The sequence below is a fragment of the Heliconius melpomene genome, chromosome 17 (genome assembly GCF_056956725.1).
Source record: "Heliconius melpomene rosina isolate 202511_hmr_F chromosome 17, ASM5695672v1, whole genome shotgun sequence".
In the NCBI taxonomy this organism is placed as follows: Eukaryota; Metazoa; Arthropoda; class Insecta; order Lepidoptera; family Nymphalidae; genus Heliconius; species Heliconius melpomene.
Genome location: NC_140405.1, coordinates 2707890 through 2727088, shown reverse-complemented (window position 1 = coordinate 2727088; position 19199 = coordinate 2707890). Strand labels below are relative to the sequence as shown.

The 19199-nt window shown below is 33.5% G+C and overlaps 3 protein-coding genes across 4 annotated transcripts; 2 read left to right on the top strand and 1 right to left on the bottom strand.

The window, feature by feature from the left end:
* The first annotated feature begins 212 nt into the window (after window positions 1-212).
* Window positions 213-3311, top strand: LOC146529817 (uncharacterized). 2 transcript variants are annotated; one of them, XR_014878923.1, is made up of 3 exons: window positions 213-466; window positions 655-1748; window positions 1837-3311. XR_014878923.1 is itself a non-coding variant. In XM_085200610.1 (3 exons), exons 2-3 carry the CDS (start codon window positions 1859-1861, stop codon window positions 2515-2517), a joined length of 528 nt encoding a protein of 175 aa, XP_085056736.1. In that variant the 5' UTR covers window positions 1398-1748; window positions 1837-1858; the 3' UTR covers window positions 2518-3311. The 2 variants fall into 2 exon arrangements, 1 of the variants encoding a protein (XP_085056736.1); XM_085200610.1 differs by lacking the exon at window positions 213-466 and having other exon boundaries at window positions 1398-1748; window positions 1837-2360; window positions 2492-3311.
* LOC146529816 (protein SPT2 homolog) lies at window positions 3136-16344 on the bottom strand. Its single transcript, XM_085200603.1, has 9 exons — window positions 16130-16344; window positions 15668-15841; window positions 15177-15399; window positions 14198-14308; window positions 13276-13563; window positions 11858-12775; window positions 11371-11491; window positions 5812-5900; window positions 3136-5471 (listed from the first exon to the last, which is right to left on the bottom strand). Exons 1-9 carry the CDS (start codon window positions 16184-16186, stop codon window positions 5386-5388), a joined length of 2067 nt encoding a protein of 688 aa, XP_085056729.1. The 5' UTR covers window positions 16187-16344; the 3' UTR covers window positions 3136-5385.
* Window positions 16345-17005: 661 nt separating this feature from the next.
* On the top strand, window positions 17006-19161 carry RpL27A (ribosomal protein L27A). The gene is made up of 5 exons (XM_085200598.1): window positions 17006-17099; window positions 17275-17338; window positions 17645-17742; window positions 17946-18098; window positions 19005-19161. The coding sequence occupies exons 1-5, from the start codon at window positions 17097-17099 to the stop codon at window positions 19131-19133; spliced, it is 447 nt and encodes a 148-aa protein (XP_085056724.1). The 5' UTR covers window positions 17006-17096; the 3' UTR covers window positions 19134-19161.
* The last annotated feature ends 38 nt before the right edge of the window (window positions 19162-19199 follow it).

Here is a 19199-nt window from a genome sequence, read left to right as displayed (position 1 = left end):
GACTTAACTTGTAATACACCACAGAATTAATAGCAATGTAACAAAAGCTTATGTTATGCTAATTGTAATTTTTACAAAATATGCAATTTTTATACTGAAAAATATGAGAAAATATTTTATTAAATAAACAGAATTCAAATTTAAAAACTATAGAAGTCAATAATTATAAATAGTTTTATCCTTTCTTTTTAGTGTTCTTCTGACACGGCGCTTACACGTTTGCCCAGGCTTGCTAAACTAAGAATACAAGCGTGTGAACAGGGGTTTGGCTCGGTTTGTTTTTATGGAAAAAAGGACATGGCAAACGAGCGTGCGGGCGAGCGGGTCACTTGATGGTGATTACCGCCGCCCATCGGCTTGTGAGAGCTTGCCGTTAATCTTAAGGCCTGTTTACTTTGTGATGGTTCGATAAACCCTCGCAAAGCTTTCACAAATCTTTGGCTTCTATCTACACGATCGTGAGGCCGTTAGTATTTTCCTCATACTCCACATAAACATACATTTTTATTTGTTCGTTTATATTAAAATAAAGTAGATAATAGAGGCCAGTCGTGGCGCAAGGGCACAAAGTGTGAATGTAAGCCGTCTGGGTGTAGGTTCGATTCCCACTCGAGGAAATCAAATATTTATTTAAATTTACATTTCTATTTATAGGCTCTGGTGTTGAGGCAAAGGACGGCGTTGAGCTCAACTCTACATGTAATGCCTCCAGAACTCGGTGGAAAGTGGGGAACGGAGTGTCTTAATACTAGGACCCTTTCCCTCTGCCTACCTGCTGTGTGCAGGATATAACGTGAAGCTGATTTTAATTTTTAGATAATGCAATTCTCTATTATTTATTTGTAAGTAAATTATAAAAACTGCGCGCGGCGAAACACATCTGTTCGGCACGAACTTATGAGTGAGAATGAATAATTGAATTATTGAATATACGCCAAACCTCGCAAGCCTCGCAAGTATTTGCCGCAAAGTTTCACTTTGATCTGATACTGGTTGATGACAAGCTCTTGCAAATCATCACAAGCCACGATAAACGGGGTGTTTACATGTTAATTTTTGTCGTAGCTCAGCAAAGCTTCACCGAACATCTATTCGGGCTACATCGGAACATCTATTCATTAGGTTGGCTGGGAAAATGATATTTAATTTTTATAATAGCTAATTCGTTTGTTCATGTTTTGTTAGTGATTGTCCGATTACATTTACTATTTGGTTGTTTTGTAAATAATTTACAAAATTTTTATTTGAACTTGGCTCTTAATACAATGATGTCTGTCTGATTTTTTTATTTTCCTTTAATTTTTTTATTACATATTGTTTCTTCGATCAAGCATGCATATGGGCGTGAGCCAGGCTATCACAGGCTTGTTAGCCAGGCACAATCACAGAACACATTTACTCACAATTATGAACACGTTGCGAACACGGGAACAAAATTGTTGTGAACAATTGGGCACAATTATGAACACGTTGCGAGCGCTTGCTGCGACCTCCCTTTGATCTGTGTCTCGCAAGCCATCACATGCCAAACGGGGTGCTTAGGTGCTGGTGTTGATGAAACCATGCCAAACTTTTACAAGTATATAAACGGCCTAAAAAACCTAATAAAACACCTATCAACTACAAATATATGTGTTTTGCGGCTTGTCATATAGCGAATGATAAACATAAACATTGTAAATTCTACATAATATTTCTTGGTTAAACTGGTTACCTTGGTTTCCAGTTTCTTAAACTGTAACATAAAAGTAACGCTCGTATTTAGTCATTATTACTTGACTGATCATTGAGATTTGTTATAGGAGTATAAAATAAATATACCATTTTTATTTTCAGTTCCCCTAGATTTAATTTTAAAATGAGTCGGAAGCGTGTCACTCGCTTAGGAAGGAATTTGGCATCGGCCCGGCGGGCAAAAATTGATCGATTAAAAGAATTGCCTGTTCAAACAGAATTCAGAAAACGAGAAGATGCAATAAAACGCAAAGCCCAGCGAGAAGCTGCCAAGAGAGTTAGAGAATCAAATTTTCAGTCACGAGGAAGACTAGAGGCTCAAGATGAACGCCAAGCTACGTCAAGAACATCACAAAGTTTGTTTCGAAACCAACGTCATTTAAACAGACAAGAAAGGCAGCAGGCATCCAGTATAACGAGACAGGCTCCAGAACAATTACATGCGAAAAGAACCGCTTCTAGAAAAATGAAAACCGCTATTAGTAACGATGTACTAGAAAATCCCAGATCTTTGTCATGGTCAAGTTTATGCAAACTGTTCTCGCACGTCAAATGTCCGAAATCTTACCATATTTGCACCATAAGAACACATTTAGTTAACAGGATAGGTGGGCGCATCAATGACAGTAGGTCTATAACTAGGAATACAATAATATAATTCAATGTCCTTTATATATTATTAATTTATTATAAAATATTATTTTATATTATTTTCAAATATTATTATTTTCAAAGAATGATGCCAAGATATTTGCAGACAACTTGAAGGTGGAATATTTATGATGAGAGTGTTGCATCCATTATATTTGAAGTTATATTTATAACATCATATGGCAAGAAGCTGGTATGAGGGAGTGAAGTCTTCTGAGTAGTTAGAACTTTTTTTTATGGAAAATGACAAGGCAAACGAAAAACGCAAAACGTGTGCAGGTCACCTGATGGTAAGTAATCACCGTCGCCCACAACCTCGTGCAACACCAGAGGTGGTTGCTGCCAGGCGTGTTACTGGCCTTTAAGATGAAGATAGATGTGCTTTTTAAAGGTACAACCCACGTCGTATCGATCAGGAAGCATTACGGCGGTTAGGCCATATTTATACATAACTTACAAATATATGTAAATAAGTATATTTGAGGAAAACAAATGATTTTTTACAATAATGTTAGTAATGAATTAAGAACTGTTAATAAACAATTTAAGCTGATTTTCATTTTTGTAAAGCTTAAAATTTGGCACTTAGTTATAACACAAATATTTAATTTAATAACACATTTAATAGGTATGCATTTACAATCAATATATTATCTTGATTGTAACACCTTAAAAACCTTAAATTTTATTTTAATATCTTTTTATATCATAAAAAAAGGCATCTTCACTAACATAATGAAACAAAATATGTGCTGGTAATTATTAGATATATATTTTTTTACCTTTTCAGTCATGCTCATTTCACTTACATTTTTGTAGCCATTACAAGCTCAATTACATATATACTTTTACTTACTACTAATATAATTTTGTCACTACCAAAATAGACAATTATCAAAATGAATAAATATTAAATATGATGTAAATGAAGTTTTAATTCATTTTAAGTATCTATATTATTTGTTTTAACAACTCTATGACAACATTAATCAACTTTTCAACCTGTTTAAATTACTTATTTGAGAAATAAACTAAATATAATAGACAAAAAATCATAATTTTACACACATAAAACAATTAGGGGGCCATTTAAAATTATGCCATATACATATCGATGCTGGATAGCGATTTTTGGAAAGAAGGCTCTTTAGAGATACGACAAAATCGATATATATAAGTATTAGAAACAATGTGTTAAAATTACCCGGAATATCTCGTATTATCTGTACAAAATTAGTCTAATATTAAAAAAAAAACCTATAAAAATGTGAACGGGACCCGAACCGGCGTCTCTTAGAAGCTGTCCAAGCGCTCCAACCACTTTCCTTTTTATCAATCTAATACGAATCGAAACGTAGCAGCGTTCAAATTTTTATACATTTTCTAAAAATATTTATCTATTCTTAGTTTGAAATAACACTATAAATATTAAAAAAGCCTAGCTTTAAAAGAAATTGACAACAAAATAATAATAACTAATGATAGTACTATATTACAACCAAACAGTGGCAGTTTTTACCGGGAATGTTACGGAGTTTTGCAATCGTAGACGAAATTCCGGTTTTTTTATCCGTAACAATCCTATATAAAAGTTTCGAAATTTTAATTATGGAAATAATACTTGTTCCCCATTGATCACAACTATCGCTTAGTATCAATTAGCGATAAGTGCAAAGAACTTTTGTTACTACAAAAAGATAAAAAATAAACATCACAAAATGTCAACAGACAAGGATATAAAATTATTTGAGTTTCGGATATTTCTTTTACAGATATTGTGAAATTTATTTATTTAAGAATATACAGTGGACGTGTGTGTGTGTATCTTTTTCTTGTATCCGTAACCGAAAGCTAAATAGTATTTTCTAATATGTATCCGTATCCGAATCTTTACATCCGTAACATTCCTAGCTTTTACATAAATGTTTTAAAGTGAAGCAAGTGTATTGTGCTGTTCTTAATTTGAATTATAAATCACATTCTTTTATTATACTAGCAAAGTTTTTATTATAAAAGCAAAAGAAGGACTTATTGAGAAGAACAGTGCAAAAGTTTCTTAAGGGGCGAGGAACTTTTGGGAAAATATTTTATAATTTAAATTGTAGAACGGATTTCGGTTTTCAACTTATATAAGACTGGGTTTTCTTTGCCTACCCTGCTATGTGCGTTAAGTAAAAAAATGTAAAACTAAATATAGATAGTATATGTATACATATATCAGAATAATAGACAAACATATTTTAACTAAGACAACATTAATTGATGTATACGAAAATTCGGATTCAACATGCAATGTGATGTGATGATGCAATAAAAATGTGTAGAAAGACTAATCTCTAGGTACCTTCGGGAGAATTAAAAAGATAAAAAAAAACAACATATCCTTCAAGCCACCTTGCACTAAAAATCTAAAAGTCTATATATATATTTACAAATTCACTTAATATTGATCACAGTAGACGATAATATATAAAAATTGCACTTTTATTTCAAAACTATTACTATACAAAAATCTACAGTTTTAAGGTGTACAAATCTAAAAAGAAACCAAAAAAAAAGGATCCCCTATAAAAAAGATCGTAATATTTTCTTGTTTGTCTGTCAAGTTATTTTTTTTCCAGATCGCGAGTAGATATGAAACTGAAATTAATACCAAATGTCCAAGTCTACCATCCCTTGGAGCATAGAAAAATTAAAGTTCTAAGTGAAAGTAATCAAACGGAAGAAGTTTGAACGATTTTATCTACTTTTATGGGCTTTATGGGCTTGGATTGTTATGGGCTAAAGAAAAAATTACATTTCGATAGATAGTTTCAACCAAATTTACAATCAATCAAATTATTTGTAGTTAGGAATAAGTATTTAATTAATAATATTAATTTTAAAGTGATCTAAGAAAAATCGTTTAGCAAGAGTTTTGAAATGCAACATTATAATCAAAAAATATAATACAATTTTAAGCACACAAATATAATTGAATAATATTCATATTAACTCAGGTCAGTCGTCGCTTATTCGTCTCCTTTTTTTATTTTTACTCTTTTCCATTGCCTCCATTCTCATGTCTTCCAAGTCTTCCATAATACCTGAAAATATATTTATTATTATACATATCTATATATCCTATTCAGGAAGCCTTGAGATAAAAGATAAACAAACCATAAAAAGGTTACTTCACGATAGATCATGATAGGTTATTCATGGAGTCAATATTTTTTCAAAAATAACTATGCAAATAATACGCAGATAGCACTGTAAATAATACTATAGAACTTATGAACTTACAAAGGGTTGTACTTGTTGGAAATTTAATATAATGCTTTAAATTATGTTTTATATAACGCTTTAAATTATTTTCTTAATTTTTAATAACTATATATTAAATAGATTCAGTTTTTTTCTCATTTTACAATTTAATTCCTTTACCTATTTTCTTGCTCAAATATTCCTCTCGTTGTTGTCGCGCAAAGCTCGACTCCATAGTAGGGTCGTCATCGTCATCCATGTCCCGGTACCTGACAAAATGTCATATACTTTTTAAGAAAACGTATAAAAATTTTAACGTAGCGGGACCTGCGCCTCTTTTAATATCGTCCAAATAAAGAGGCGCGGGTTCAAATCCCGCTACGTTCAAATTTTTATACGTTTGTGTAAGTATTTCTCTTTCCTCTTCTTTCAAGTGTGGAATAACATTTTGAAAAATGTGTGGTGTGTCATCATGCTCCGGGCGCTACTCCCAAATGGGCGCCGAACGGTCCGCAAAACTATTTAAATATATGTATTTAATACATATGAAATTAAATGGGTTGGTCTGGGGGGCGCTAAAGAAATATTTTGCCCCGGGCGCGGATTAAACTCGCTACTCCACTGTTGGTGTAATGCATATAGTATAAGCTCCTTGCTCTTTGCTCCTACATACTTTGTTATTTTTCAGTATATATTTAATTTAGGTTGTGTGCTACAAAATTAATATCAATCAATAAAATCAATAAAATGATGCATCTTGTCAAAAACTATTAGATTATTGTTATATTATTGGTATATATATAATAGTACAAGTTTTACATAACAATAAAACTTGTATTATTGTGGAGAGACGATGCACAGCATCTGTGAGAGGGCGCTGTATACTTCCCTTTGATTATCCAATGATTTTCACTTCCGGTTGCTGTTTTCGACCAATCAGCGATTCGCCGGAAGTCACGTGGTCCCAGGTGGTAGGGCGCCGGAACGTATAAAAGGCGACACTACGCTTCTTACCTCATAGCAGATTCTCACCAGGAGCCTTAAAATGATGCTGTGCATCGTCTCTCCACAATAATACAAGTTTTATTGTTATGTAAAACTTGTACTATTATTTGGGATGTGACGATGCACAGCATCTGTGAGAGACGTGTTTATAACTCCTGGTGACCACGCACGACGCTATGTGATCTAAATCAGAATGATTGTATAAATTGATTCTGATACCTTCAGATAAATTGATCTGTAAAACCACAAAAAACATGAGTAACATTGTTTTATTTATAAGCAATTTGAAAAACCAAGAATTGTAAATTGCTTAATTTTTTAATTCAATTGATAATCGCTCTGCCGGAAGCAGAGCCAAAATAATCTAACTTCAATTATTAGATTTACTTATAATCTGCATACAAACAAATTTTAGAAGATGTTTTGCAACTCGCTGATAAGCATGAGTATGAAAGGAAGCTTTCATAACCGTCTAAAAAATAAAGCTAGACGTGCTCACTTTTGATATTGATTTACTAACCTTTTTATATAAGTATCGATTATTATTCATGAAGCGCTTGCGTAGCCTCCCCTCTAAATTACACAACAAAATTGTTACCTTTTGTAGCCTGTTTCCGGTGGTCTAGCTAGTTTCTTAATGTAGAATCTAGAACAACATTTTTCTTAGGATGACACCACCGTCTCTAGAGCGTAATTTTCAACAGGTCTCACCTGTTTCACCGAAATATTTCTAAACGAAATATGATGTTAGAAGTACGAGCAGGATCGAAATGCCAATGAAAATGTCGTCCGGTCTATTGGAAACTATCTCCGGCTCAGACCAACCAACTCCATACTTCCTTTAACATCTATAATAAATTTATAGTAAGCAGAGACGCGTTCTAGAGTAGGTACCACGCCTCGCCAAACGTAATGTAGGACGTCCTCCCGCGAGATGGGGCGACGATATTCGCAAAGGCGGCGGCGGGTAACGGCTGGATGAACGGCTGAAGAGCTGAAGATCGAGCTCAGTGGCGTGCCATTGGACCGGCCTATGTCCAGCAGTGGACGAGGACCGGCTGATGATGATGATGATGATGAAGTAGTTTCTAGAGTTAACTTTACCTTGTAATTGACGACATTAGTACCATATATTAATAACACTAGAGCATTTAATAGAATGCTCTACCAAATACTATGTACTTAGCCCAGTAATATGTTCCAATTTTTTTTTTTTTTTTTTTCAATTTAGAGTTAAACTAGAAAAACTTAAAATTTAAAATAAAATAAATACTAAAAACTTAAAATTTAGAGTCAAACCTTTGAACGCCTTTGTAAAATTTAATACTTGAGTCCATCCTCACCCACTTTGAGTATTATAACTTCATAAAAGCATCAATGACCTGATGGCTCACCCGAACCGCAACCAGACCGACAATTCATGATATGAATATCCTATCTGCTACTTAGGTACGGTTTTGAAGAAAACTGGACTTGACATACGACGCGCTAGACAATTTGAGTTTATAAGCTCATTAGTTTTTCAGCCAAAATTTAGGCCGACTAATGATTATATCATTCTTCGAAGTGTAATAAAGTTATAAGTAATTGATACTACTATACATTTACATATAAAGTTCTCTCTGAAATTCGCTTTTAGTTTACAGTGTCAAAATTTATACCATTTAAATACAGATGTACTCAATTTAAACGTCCGATTTTCCCCGGACTTAATGATGTCGTACACATCCAACATGCTCTCCGCCATATTGGAATTGCGACTACGTGTATACCTCGCTAGCCAGGTTCAGTTTATGCAAAACTCATGGCAATACGCAGCGGAATACCTACGTTACGCACGTGGATATCGCCCAAGGTATATATATATAGACATCATATAACAAGACTGTTGACAGTAATAATTGGCACAACTACCTTCACACAGCCCTCATGTTCCATGAAGATATTATTTTCATTAGCTTTTCCCAGCTTTGGAACCAAATCAAGCCAAGCTCTGGAATCATACTTTATGGTATCCAACAACTTAGTAATAAAAGGTTGTCTGTAATTCGTGTCTACAATTCACTGCTTGACAGGCCCAACTGGAGACTTTAATTTGGTCTTGACTTGTCTTCTGAATTATTTAACCGCTTTCTTTTCCACTTTCTCCTGCTTCTTACTCTAAATAGAAGGAAATGTTTCTATTTAGATGTAAATTTTACTTCTTCCAAATATTAACCTATGTGTTGCCTCCGCATTTTCTAGCTGGATGCTTGATTATAGATTTCTTCCACTACATCAGCTTCAATTCTGATGGTGACTGGGATGCACAACAGGGATACACAGTTTCTATTATACGTCAGGTATTAAATACTTTTGCCGAGGTAATCACGGGGATGTGCACTCACTGGCACGAAGATAATACCAAATTAGCCAAAGAAACCTTCGGTGACTTTTTATAATACTTATGTGGACTTTAGTTTTAGACATATTGCTTCTTTATATCCATTACTTAACAATCCATATATCATTTATAAACCATTCGTTATCTATTAGAAAATTTCCTATTGGTTTGCTTTATCAGTTGTCGAACGTGAGTCGAACTATTTTCTATCCTTGCTTTCTCGAACCGCTTGAAAATTCTTATTGGATAAAGTCAGAGATGATATGGAGAATGCTCATTATTAAGTAGAAAAGAGTTTTCAGAGCCCCAAACCATCTACACCCGTCTCCGATATACCCAGAGGCAGGCTCCGTATTTCTCAACACAATGTATACAGAAAGATACTGTTACATTTAAATAAAGTTATTAACAATCATGCAAGACTCTTGTGCTAAGTTCTGGGCTTGTGTTACCAGTCGCCGGATTCTCACTCGCGGAAAGGCCAGAATATTGGTATGCACTCATTACTTGACAATTGCTAATGTATAATTAAATGTATACTAGATTTTTATGCTTCTCAATTTTTTTTTTTTTTTTGATGCTTGTACGGTTGACGAAGGTCTAACTGCTTCAAATAATCTTAGAAAAGGATTATTGGTGGCATGGAGGTAAATGGCTAGATGCATTCCCGCGATTAAACCGGGAAGGGCCTACGGAGCCCAAACCATCAGCCACTGCCTCCGATACGCTCAGAGGCAGCCTCCTTATAACTGCCCCCCTCCCGTACAATTGAGAGCATTTCTAATTAAAATAGTACCGAGCTTCTTTAAATTCTATTGTACGGATAAATGCACTTTAAATAATTGGGCATACCTTATGTCAAGTAATAGCCCGAGTCCCCCTTAAGACAACCAAGATAAGGTGACTGGCTAGAATCTTTGTCGAAGAGGCCATACAGAAGATCTCGTGATTGCTAAATACTATGGAGCCCATTGCTAAATGTTATGACTTTCATAGTGATGGCAGTAACTACGAATAAACAGCAAATCCACAATTCCTTTATCCTCACTCCTCTAGGATTGAGAAAATGAACCTCCGATATTCCGTGTTTGAAACACTTTTCCTGCCAGAATCGTTAACTTGGTTAGGATACACTCCTAGCGAATACAGCATTTCAATATATTTAGTAATTATCCTTAAATAAAAAAAAAAGATTATCTAAAAATAGACAGACTTTATATATATCTGAGTATAAGGTGATTGGGACCAGAGCTTGTTCCGATCCCATTTCTGATTGTCATCGATCGGTGTCACGTCATAGTGACAGGCAACGCCATCTGGTTTTGACAACTGGCAATTATTAAATATATATATGATGAGAATAGAATCTTTTATATATTTGATAACTCGTTCAGGATACGCTCCTAACGAATTTATCGCATTTAAACGAAGGTAGTATATTACTAGATAATATACAACTAAGTAAACTCGGTGAAAACCGATTTATTTAGTAAACTCCGTTTACATCGCATGATATTATGCCGAGAACGCCTCGTCTCGTCTCGTCTCGTAAGAGCGTTAAACAAGCGACGAGTCCTCTTGCTTTTTTGCAATGCCCGTTAGCTGAATAAAATTGGGCCATAACTGTTGAAAATCTGAGACATATACCTACCCTTATCGTAGGTTATAACACAGTCGTGTTCGGTGAAGCTCAGAATCCACTACTGTATTGGTATATATGATACCAAGCAATAGAACAGAATTACATGCATGTAGATACTTGTTAAACAAGAAGTTCAAATGACTCACCCGTTGTCCATTTTTTACCTTCGAATTTCACAAAAACAAATTCTCTGATGAGGATGAACATCTTTGCTGGAGGCCTTCCCAGGAGTAGGCCCGATATAGAAATCCGATTCACGATGTGAAGAAATTCCACCTCCAACACTACACTTACCACAGCACTTTCACTTTTAAACAATGTTACTCTGATGGGAAATAACGACGCTATGAGGTAAGAAGCGTAGTGTCGCCTTTTATACGTTCCGGCGCCCTACCACCTGGGACCACGTGACTTCCGGCGAATCGCTGATTGGTCGAAAACAGCAACCGGAAGTGAAAATCATTGGATAATCAAAGGGAAGTATACAGCGCCCTCTCACAGATGCTGTGCATCGTCACATCCCAAATAATATAATATATTGTTATATAAGTCACTACTGTAAGTTTTCTTACTTTGTTTCTTTTCTCTTCAGAGTGTTACTTGTGTTTATTTCCTTCATTATATTACTATCATCATAAATCGTGCTGTATATCAAACAATAAATAAATACAAATGAAGTCAACAAAACAGTAGTTTATAAACAACTTACTTAGACTTATCATATCCAAATATTTCTTTAATATGTTTCGAATAGTCCATATTTTCGTCGCCATCGTCAATGAAGTCATCCATTTCTGAGTCGTACTCTGAATCCGATTCTACGACGCGACCTGAAATATTTTAATAAAAATAATTTATGTTCCTAAAATTGCAGCGCGTTCGTTCCGGCGCTCAATACACAATAATTCGAGAAAGCGGCGGAAAGTGGGAAATGGAAGATATATAAACAACATGAACATAAAATTAAATAGTAAATCTCTTTTAATACGCCGAAAAGGGATTTTAAGTGAGATAACCCATCATGTGGCACAGCATCAAACTATAAACGCTGCTTGTGTGGTCGATTCCCACTTGGGGGAATGAATGATTTATTCTCTTTGGTAACCAGATCAAGCGAGGCGTTGAGTTCCTCTATAGCTTCCCTTCTGCCTACCCTGCTATAAGCAGGATCAATAAAAAATATATATCTAACTTACGTTTCTGCATTCTCCTATCATCTTGTTGTTTCCTTTTACCATCGCCAGGTTGTCGGACACCATTTTTGCTTAACGAATTTACATGTTTGTCGAAATCAAATGAATTTCCTACAACAGGTTTACTAGGACCTGCGCCCGGTTTGCCCTCCGGCCTTTTCTGTTGCAATTTACTATTTTCCAAACGTTTATCCTTTAATTGTCCATTTAATTTGTTCTCTATGGGTTTCTTCACTAACTGACTCGAACTTTCCTTGTTTAGTTTTGGCACTGGCTTGCTATGACCGTTCATTTTGTTATCCATCGACTTAGGCAGTAACTTCTTCTCATTTGAATTCTTATCTATCCTGTATGTGTTTTGGCTTTTTAAATCAATACTCTTTTTAATATCACGTTCTTTCGAGCCCATTTTGCTTCGATCTGCTATTTTCTCCTTCATCTTGTCATATGTTTTGCTTTCTAATTTCATTTTAGATTTTTCTAATCGCTCCCTATCTTTGTTAAGTCTTTCCATTTCCCTGTCTATTCTGTCTCTCTCAGCTTTAAGTTTGTCGAGTCTTTCTTTGTCTAACTTTTCTTTTTCATACTTTTCTCTCTCCCGTTCTCTTTCTAATTTAGTCCTTTCTCTTTCTTTGTCATATCTGTCTTTTTCTTTGTCAAACCTCTCTTTTTCTCGATCATATCTCTCTTTTTCCCTATCAAATCTCTCTTTTTCAAGACGCATTCTCTCTTTATCTTTTTGCAATCTCTCCCTTTCACGGTCGTGTGAATTTCTATCCTTTTCCCGCTCATATACTTTGGGTGAGTCACTTTTATTTGTATTCCTGTCAGATATTTTAGGTATGCGACCAAAGCCATTTGGTGTTGATGGTTCTGGTTTTCTATCTCTTTCGCTTTTATCCGATTTTTCTTCTCTTGAAACTGAGAATAAAATATAATGACATAAAACCTTGGGTATTATATAAAATATATTTATATAAAAAACTATTCTTAATATTAAATTAACAACTGAAAGCAGTAATGGTGCAATGGGCCAGAATTTGACTCTAAATATGATGGCTGTGGGTTCGATCTCCACTCGAGAAAATGAAACTATATTTTCATTTAAATAATAATATATATTTATATACATTTTCATTTCTTCTCTGAGGTAAAGCGCGGCGTTGAGTTCTGCCACTCAACACGTAATGCCTCCAGAATTCGACGAGAAATGGGAAACGGAGCGTCTTAACACTAGGTTTCCTCTGCCTACCCTGCTGTGTGCGGCATGAAACTGGTTTTTATATATTAAAATTATTCCCCATTCTCGTACTATGAGAGTAAGAATTTTCGCCTACATTGTTATATACAGAAAATATAACAACAAAAAAACATACCTTATAACCAGAACACATAACAAAAAACAAACTAACAAAAAATACCTTTTCGCCCTGTTTTCGCTGCTTCAATACGTTCTTGCCTTCTCTTCTGCCGCGCCATTTCCTCTTCGTATTCTCTTTTTTGCTTCTTCGTCATTAATCTATCGGGTTCGGGTTCTGTCACAGCTTTTTTAGCAACTTCTATGGGCTCAGTTTTTTTTTGTTCGGCCAATTTCAATAGTTGGTTGAAATCTATAGGAGGAGGCGCTGGCTTCCTTATTTTTGGTTTTTCCGATCTTTCATCTTTTCTCTTTTCCGGTTCATACTTTTGCGGTGGAGATAATTCTCGATCTGTAACATTTAAATGTATGAAATAAGTAATTAATTATACATAATTTATGATAATAAAATATTTATTCAAAACATTACGTGTTGAGTTGAACTGAGGCCCACATGTAGCAGTGTAGGTAGAGAGAGCCTAGTGATAGGAGACTCCGCTCCCCACTTGCCGCCGAATTATGGAGGCATTGCGCGTTGTCAAGCAATTCAACGCCACGTTTTGCTTTGGACCATATTAAAGAAATGAAAATATTAAGATTTCAATACCTCCGAGTGGGAATAGAATGCACAATCTATCGCGTTTACAGTCACACGCTTGTGTCCCTGTGCCACAACAGAGTATCTTAACACTAGAGTACCTGACATGCTATACGTGATACAGCGTAAAGCATTCTCCAAAGTTAAGACTAATTTGTACTACATCCTTCATAAGACTTAATATGACTTTATTTAATTATTATTTTTTAACTTCACTTGTTCCCAGAATGGGAATCGAACCCAAAACGGCTGCTTATACAGCACACGCTCATGCTATTATGCTACAATGGCCTCATATAAGGGTAATTTGTAAAAGGCCCTAAATATTGCCTAAATATAATATTAATTTATAGAAGTTTATGCTTGTATATTATAAAATAGTACATACCGCCATTTTCTGTTCGGCGTCTCCTTTTATGAGGGATGGGTTCATCTTCATGCTGCAAAGCATTTTTTACCCTTTCTCTAGTACCATTTATATCTTTACTCACAAAGTTGCCTAAAAATAACATAAAATATATTGTTTTTTTTTTCTATACATATATAATGCATTCACAGTCAGCCACTGTCCCATTATAGGGAATAGAAATAAATATAGAAAATGTCAGTTTTTTTTTGCTTTACACTATCCCACATGTAGCAGAGTAGGCAGAGGGAGACTAGTGTTGAAACGCTCCTCTCCCCAATTGTGATAATTAAAAATAACTTTAAAAAAATTGCAGCTTACTTATTATGATATATTATACAATTAATAAATTAAAATGCAATATTTTTAAGTCAGATTTTTTTGATATGATGAAGATTTTTTGCATAATAAATTATTTTGTACATATGTTTTTTTAATTTATTACTATCAAATATCCATACAAATATATTTTTACATTGATGAAGGCACTACAAAAAACCACGAAGGTTTGTCTCGAGTACCATAACTCGTCCAAATTATAGATTTAAATAATATCTCTTTAATAGTTGATTTAAGCTCCCCTCAGCTGTGGTGTACAAATAAAGTATACTATATTAAGTGAAGAGTGCTTATATTCATTTAAAAATTAAATCAAATCAGCTTCACACTGTATCCCACAAACAGTAGGGTAGGCAGAGGGAAGCTAGTGTTAAGACACTCTGTTCTCCACTTTCCGCTGATTCTGGAGGCATTGCTTGTTAAGTGGGGGAACTCCATACCGCGCTTTGCCCCAACACCAGAGCGACTCTTATATGGCCCTGACTAAATTTATTTAATAACTGATTATATAATTTTGTTACATTTATAAAGAGTAGTTAATAATTGCTTGCAATCCTGTTTAAATTAAAACAATCATACTTTTACTCTTTATCTTGTATAATAAATTTTATAAATTTCACACCTCCTGGAGTAAATTTAGGTTCATCTGGGAGTTTACTATACTTTTGCATCATTTTTTCATATAAAGCTGCCGCTTCTTGTGATTCATAGCCGTAATCATCTTGGTCTGGCTGATCCGGACCTTGAAGGGTCACTGCAGTGTGGTCCTTATCAATTGCATCTGCTAATACTGACTTATTGGCTGACTTGATCACTTTTAATGTCTTTTGAATCTTTCTGAGAGCCTTAAAAAGAACTAATATTTTTAAAATACAATTAAATGGTATAAAAGCTTTATATTGCACAAGCTAAAGAGATTATAAAACCACAATTACTATACACTGAGTGTTTAAAACCACAATTTCATCAAATTAATTAAAATTATTTAAAAATTGCAATATGCAGGTATGCATAAAATTAATTGTTTCTCTATTTTTTTTTTATATATACATTTAATCTTTTTAGGTTAGTTAAATAAGCAATTAATAAACAATGGAATTGTTGATGTTCAACCTTTGGGTCGCGCATAGCAATTAATTCTTCCCGTTTTTTTTGAGCTTCTAATTTTTTTTGCTTTTCTTCCTCTTCCTTTTTGGCCAAGAATTTTTGAATATTTGCAGAAAGACGATCTTTTGATTTTTGTTCCTTTTTAGGTGGATCAAAACGAGCCTTGTAAAAGGTCCTTTCCTGAAATGCAATTTTTATTTATTGAATATAACTAAGATTTTTCTTCAAAATAATTTTGAAACAAAAATTTAAATGAATAATAATACAAAGATTGTTATCTTATAATAAGAAATAAATAAGTAGCCAATTAATATTATCCCATATTATTATATGGGATACGAAATTTGGTTAAGAGAAGAACATAATAATAAAACATATTAAATATAGGAAGATACGATCCTTTTACGAAATCATCTGGTTCCGAATAAACTTGGCATAATAAGTCGCAAAATAAGTATGAAAACTTACTGATGACTTTTGTTGTTGATTCCGCTGGGCAGCCAATAACGTCTCTCGAAATTCCATTTTTTTAAAACCAAATACAACTCTACTATAAACAACCAATTAATAAAACGACATATTAAACTTTTCAACTATTATTTACGATATTTAGCAAATACGTGTCAGACCTCGACACACAATCCTGCCATTTTCTGGAAACATACTGACCACAGATTACAGATTTCTAAGTTTAGGTCAGCGAATTCGGGTATATGTACAATTTATAGACTATGAAAAAATATACAATATATGATAAATAAACTATGGTGTCTATGCCACGAATTTTAAAATTATAAATTATTTAATAAATAATTTTACAAACACATTTTACGAAATAAGTAAAATAAAATCATATTTAAAATATTTTTATTTAGCGTACTGAAAAAATATAATCTAAGTACAAAGGCTCTAGGCAAGTGTAAAAGCTTTTATAATCGTACGGTATCAATTTAATAATTTATTATTTACAGGTAATTATCAAAAAAAATAAGCACAAAGTGTAACTGTAAACGCGACTGTTTGTGGGTTTGATTCCGACTCGATGAAATGAAATATTTATTTAAATTTATATTACATTTCTTCGCTCTGGTGTTGAGACAAAAGCGAAACGTTGCGTTCCGGCACTTAACACATGACACAATGCCTCAATAAAAAAGCAGAAAATGGGGACAGAGTGTCTTAACACTATATTCTACATACAGCGTGAAACTGATTTATATAGACCTTTGTATTATTACACAAAGTTTGTACGGTATTAATTTCAGTATTCAATTGATTTACTAATTACAATTAACGATAATAGTAAGTGTCATATGCTTAAATATTATGCCCTTGTAGTTTATTTAACTGGCAGCCCTGATATGCGTAATTTTGACTTTGACATATCTTTTGTGTCTTTCTCTTTCTTTTACAGTTCTTGTTGAAGACTGGAAATATGGTTCGTGTTTATATTCGTGATATATCTAAAATTTTCTTAATAATCCTTTCTAAATATACTTAAAATAACTAATCATTGTGACTTAATAGTGAATAATGTGACACCGATCAGTATATTTTTGAAATAAAATAAATGTTGATGAAAACAAAATGTTAACCTATTTGTTGTTCTACAGGCAACCTCTAAGAAGAAGACCAGGAAGTTAAGAGGACATGTGAGCCATGGTCATGGACGTATTGGTACGTAATTTTATAGAATTATATTATTTTGCCATCTATATTCAAAAAATATTTAAGTTTAATAATAGTAGAGTAGTACGAACTCGTGTGATATTTTACCTGGCATACCCTGTTCTCGACCTCTGTTCCTTAAGAAAAACTAATATTTTACTTATTTATAATAAATAAAAAATTCTATAGAGTTAATTCTTAACTATATCATAGCCACTCGATATTAACATAATATAAAAGCAGGCACATTTTAAGGACAAGCTCTTTGAGTGTCGAAATCCTCTGAAAGCTTATTACTTTTTTTTTGTCAAACAGGAAAGCACCGCAAGCACCCTGGTGGTCGCGGTAACGCTGGTGGAGAACATCACCACAGAATTAACATGGACAAGTACCACCCTGGATACTTTGGCAAGGTATATTTTTTATTTAAACCTATAGTATAATAACATTGTAATATCTTTCTCATAAACATTTTAGCAATTATTTTTTATGGTATGAATAAGCACTTACTGTATAATTTCTTGTAGAAAAATATAAACAATGCAAACTACTATCTATATCTCTAGATCATAAGTCTGGATTGGTGAGATACTACTGTAATACTAAACTTTTGCAGCTTGGTATGAGAAATTTCCATTTAAGAAGAAACAAAATCTTCTGCCCCGTGCTGAACCTTGACAAGTTATGGACACTTGTATCGGAGCAATCCAGGCTTAAATATGCCAATGCATCTGACGGAAAGGTCCCTGTCATTAACATTGTTAAGGCGGTAAGTGAAATTATTAGTGTTAACTTTTTTATTAAGAGTCAAAAGAAACATAGATCTAACACACTGTGTTCCTCAATTTTGGTGATACTGAGTTGTTTTCTCATCATAGCGAGCAAATGAAAATAATTAATTTCTCCCTTGATGAGAGTGGAAATTTAACCACTCATTGTATTAACAAATAGATGTGGTTCTGCTCTACAATGACCCAATATACATAAAACAAAGGATCTTTGTAAATACTTTTTTAACATTTTATTGTTTATTAAGCTTTTTTAACATATTAAGAATATTTCAAAATTAGATGAAATTTGTAAAAACTTTAGAAAAAGTTGTTGAATCTTATTATCAATGTAACTGATGTCATAAATTGAAACTTTGTTCACTTGCGAAATAATTCTTTTGCTTGACATGACATTTTATCTATACCGCAATACAATATGTGCAATCCCATATTTAATGACTATTTATTTACAATTATTATACTTAGTTGAGGTCATTATGGTGCAGTAAATGTGTGTTTGACTATAATTAGGATAGTTGTAGCTTTGAACCCCACTTGGGAATGTGTTTAAAGTTCTGGATCACAACCAAAAGTATCTTTACTATTAAACTATACTAAAGTAGTTAATCATACTAAACTATTTTGATGAAAATATATATTTGTGTGTACAGTGGGAAGCATTACATTTTTTAAAACTGTCTTGTGTTAATTATATTCAATATATTGTTTTTTACTCTTTGAAAGTGTTGTTCCACACTAAGGGCTACAGAATTTTTTTAAGAAAATGTATAATAAAATTGTGGGATTTGAAATTGCACACTTTAGAAAGATGGTTTCCAATAGATGCAAGTTCAAGTCCCTCTACATTTAATTTTTTCTGATACAAAGTGTTATTTTATTTACAGGGTTACTACAAATTGCTTGGCAAAGGCAAGCTGCCCAAACAGCCAGTCATAGTAAAGGCCAAGTTCTTCTCTAAAACAGCAGAAAGGAAGATCAAAGAAATTGGTGGGGCATGTGTACTGTCTGCGTAATTTAAGTTTAATAAATAACATAAAATAATTCACTTCTTTCATTTATTTATTCTTTTATTGTTAATT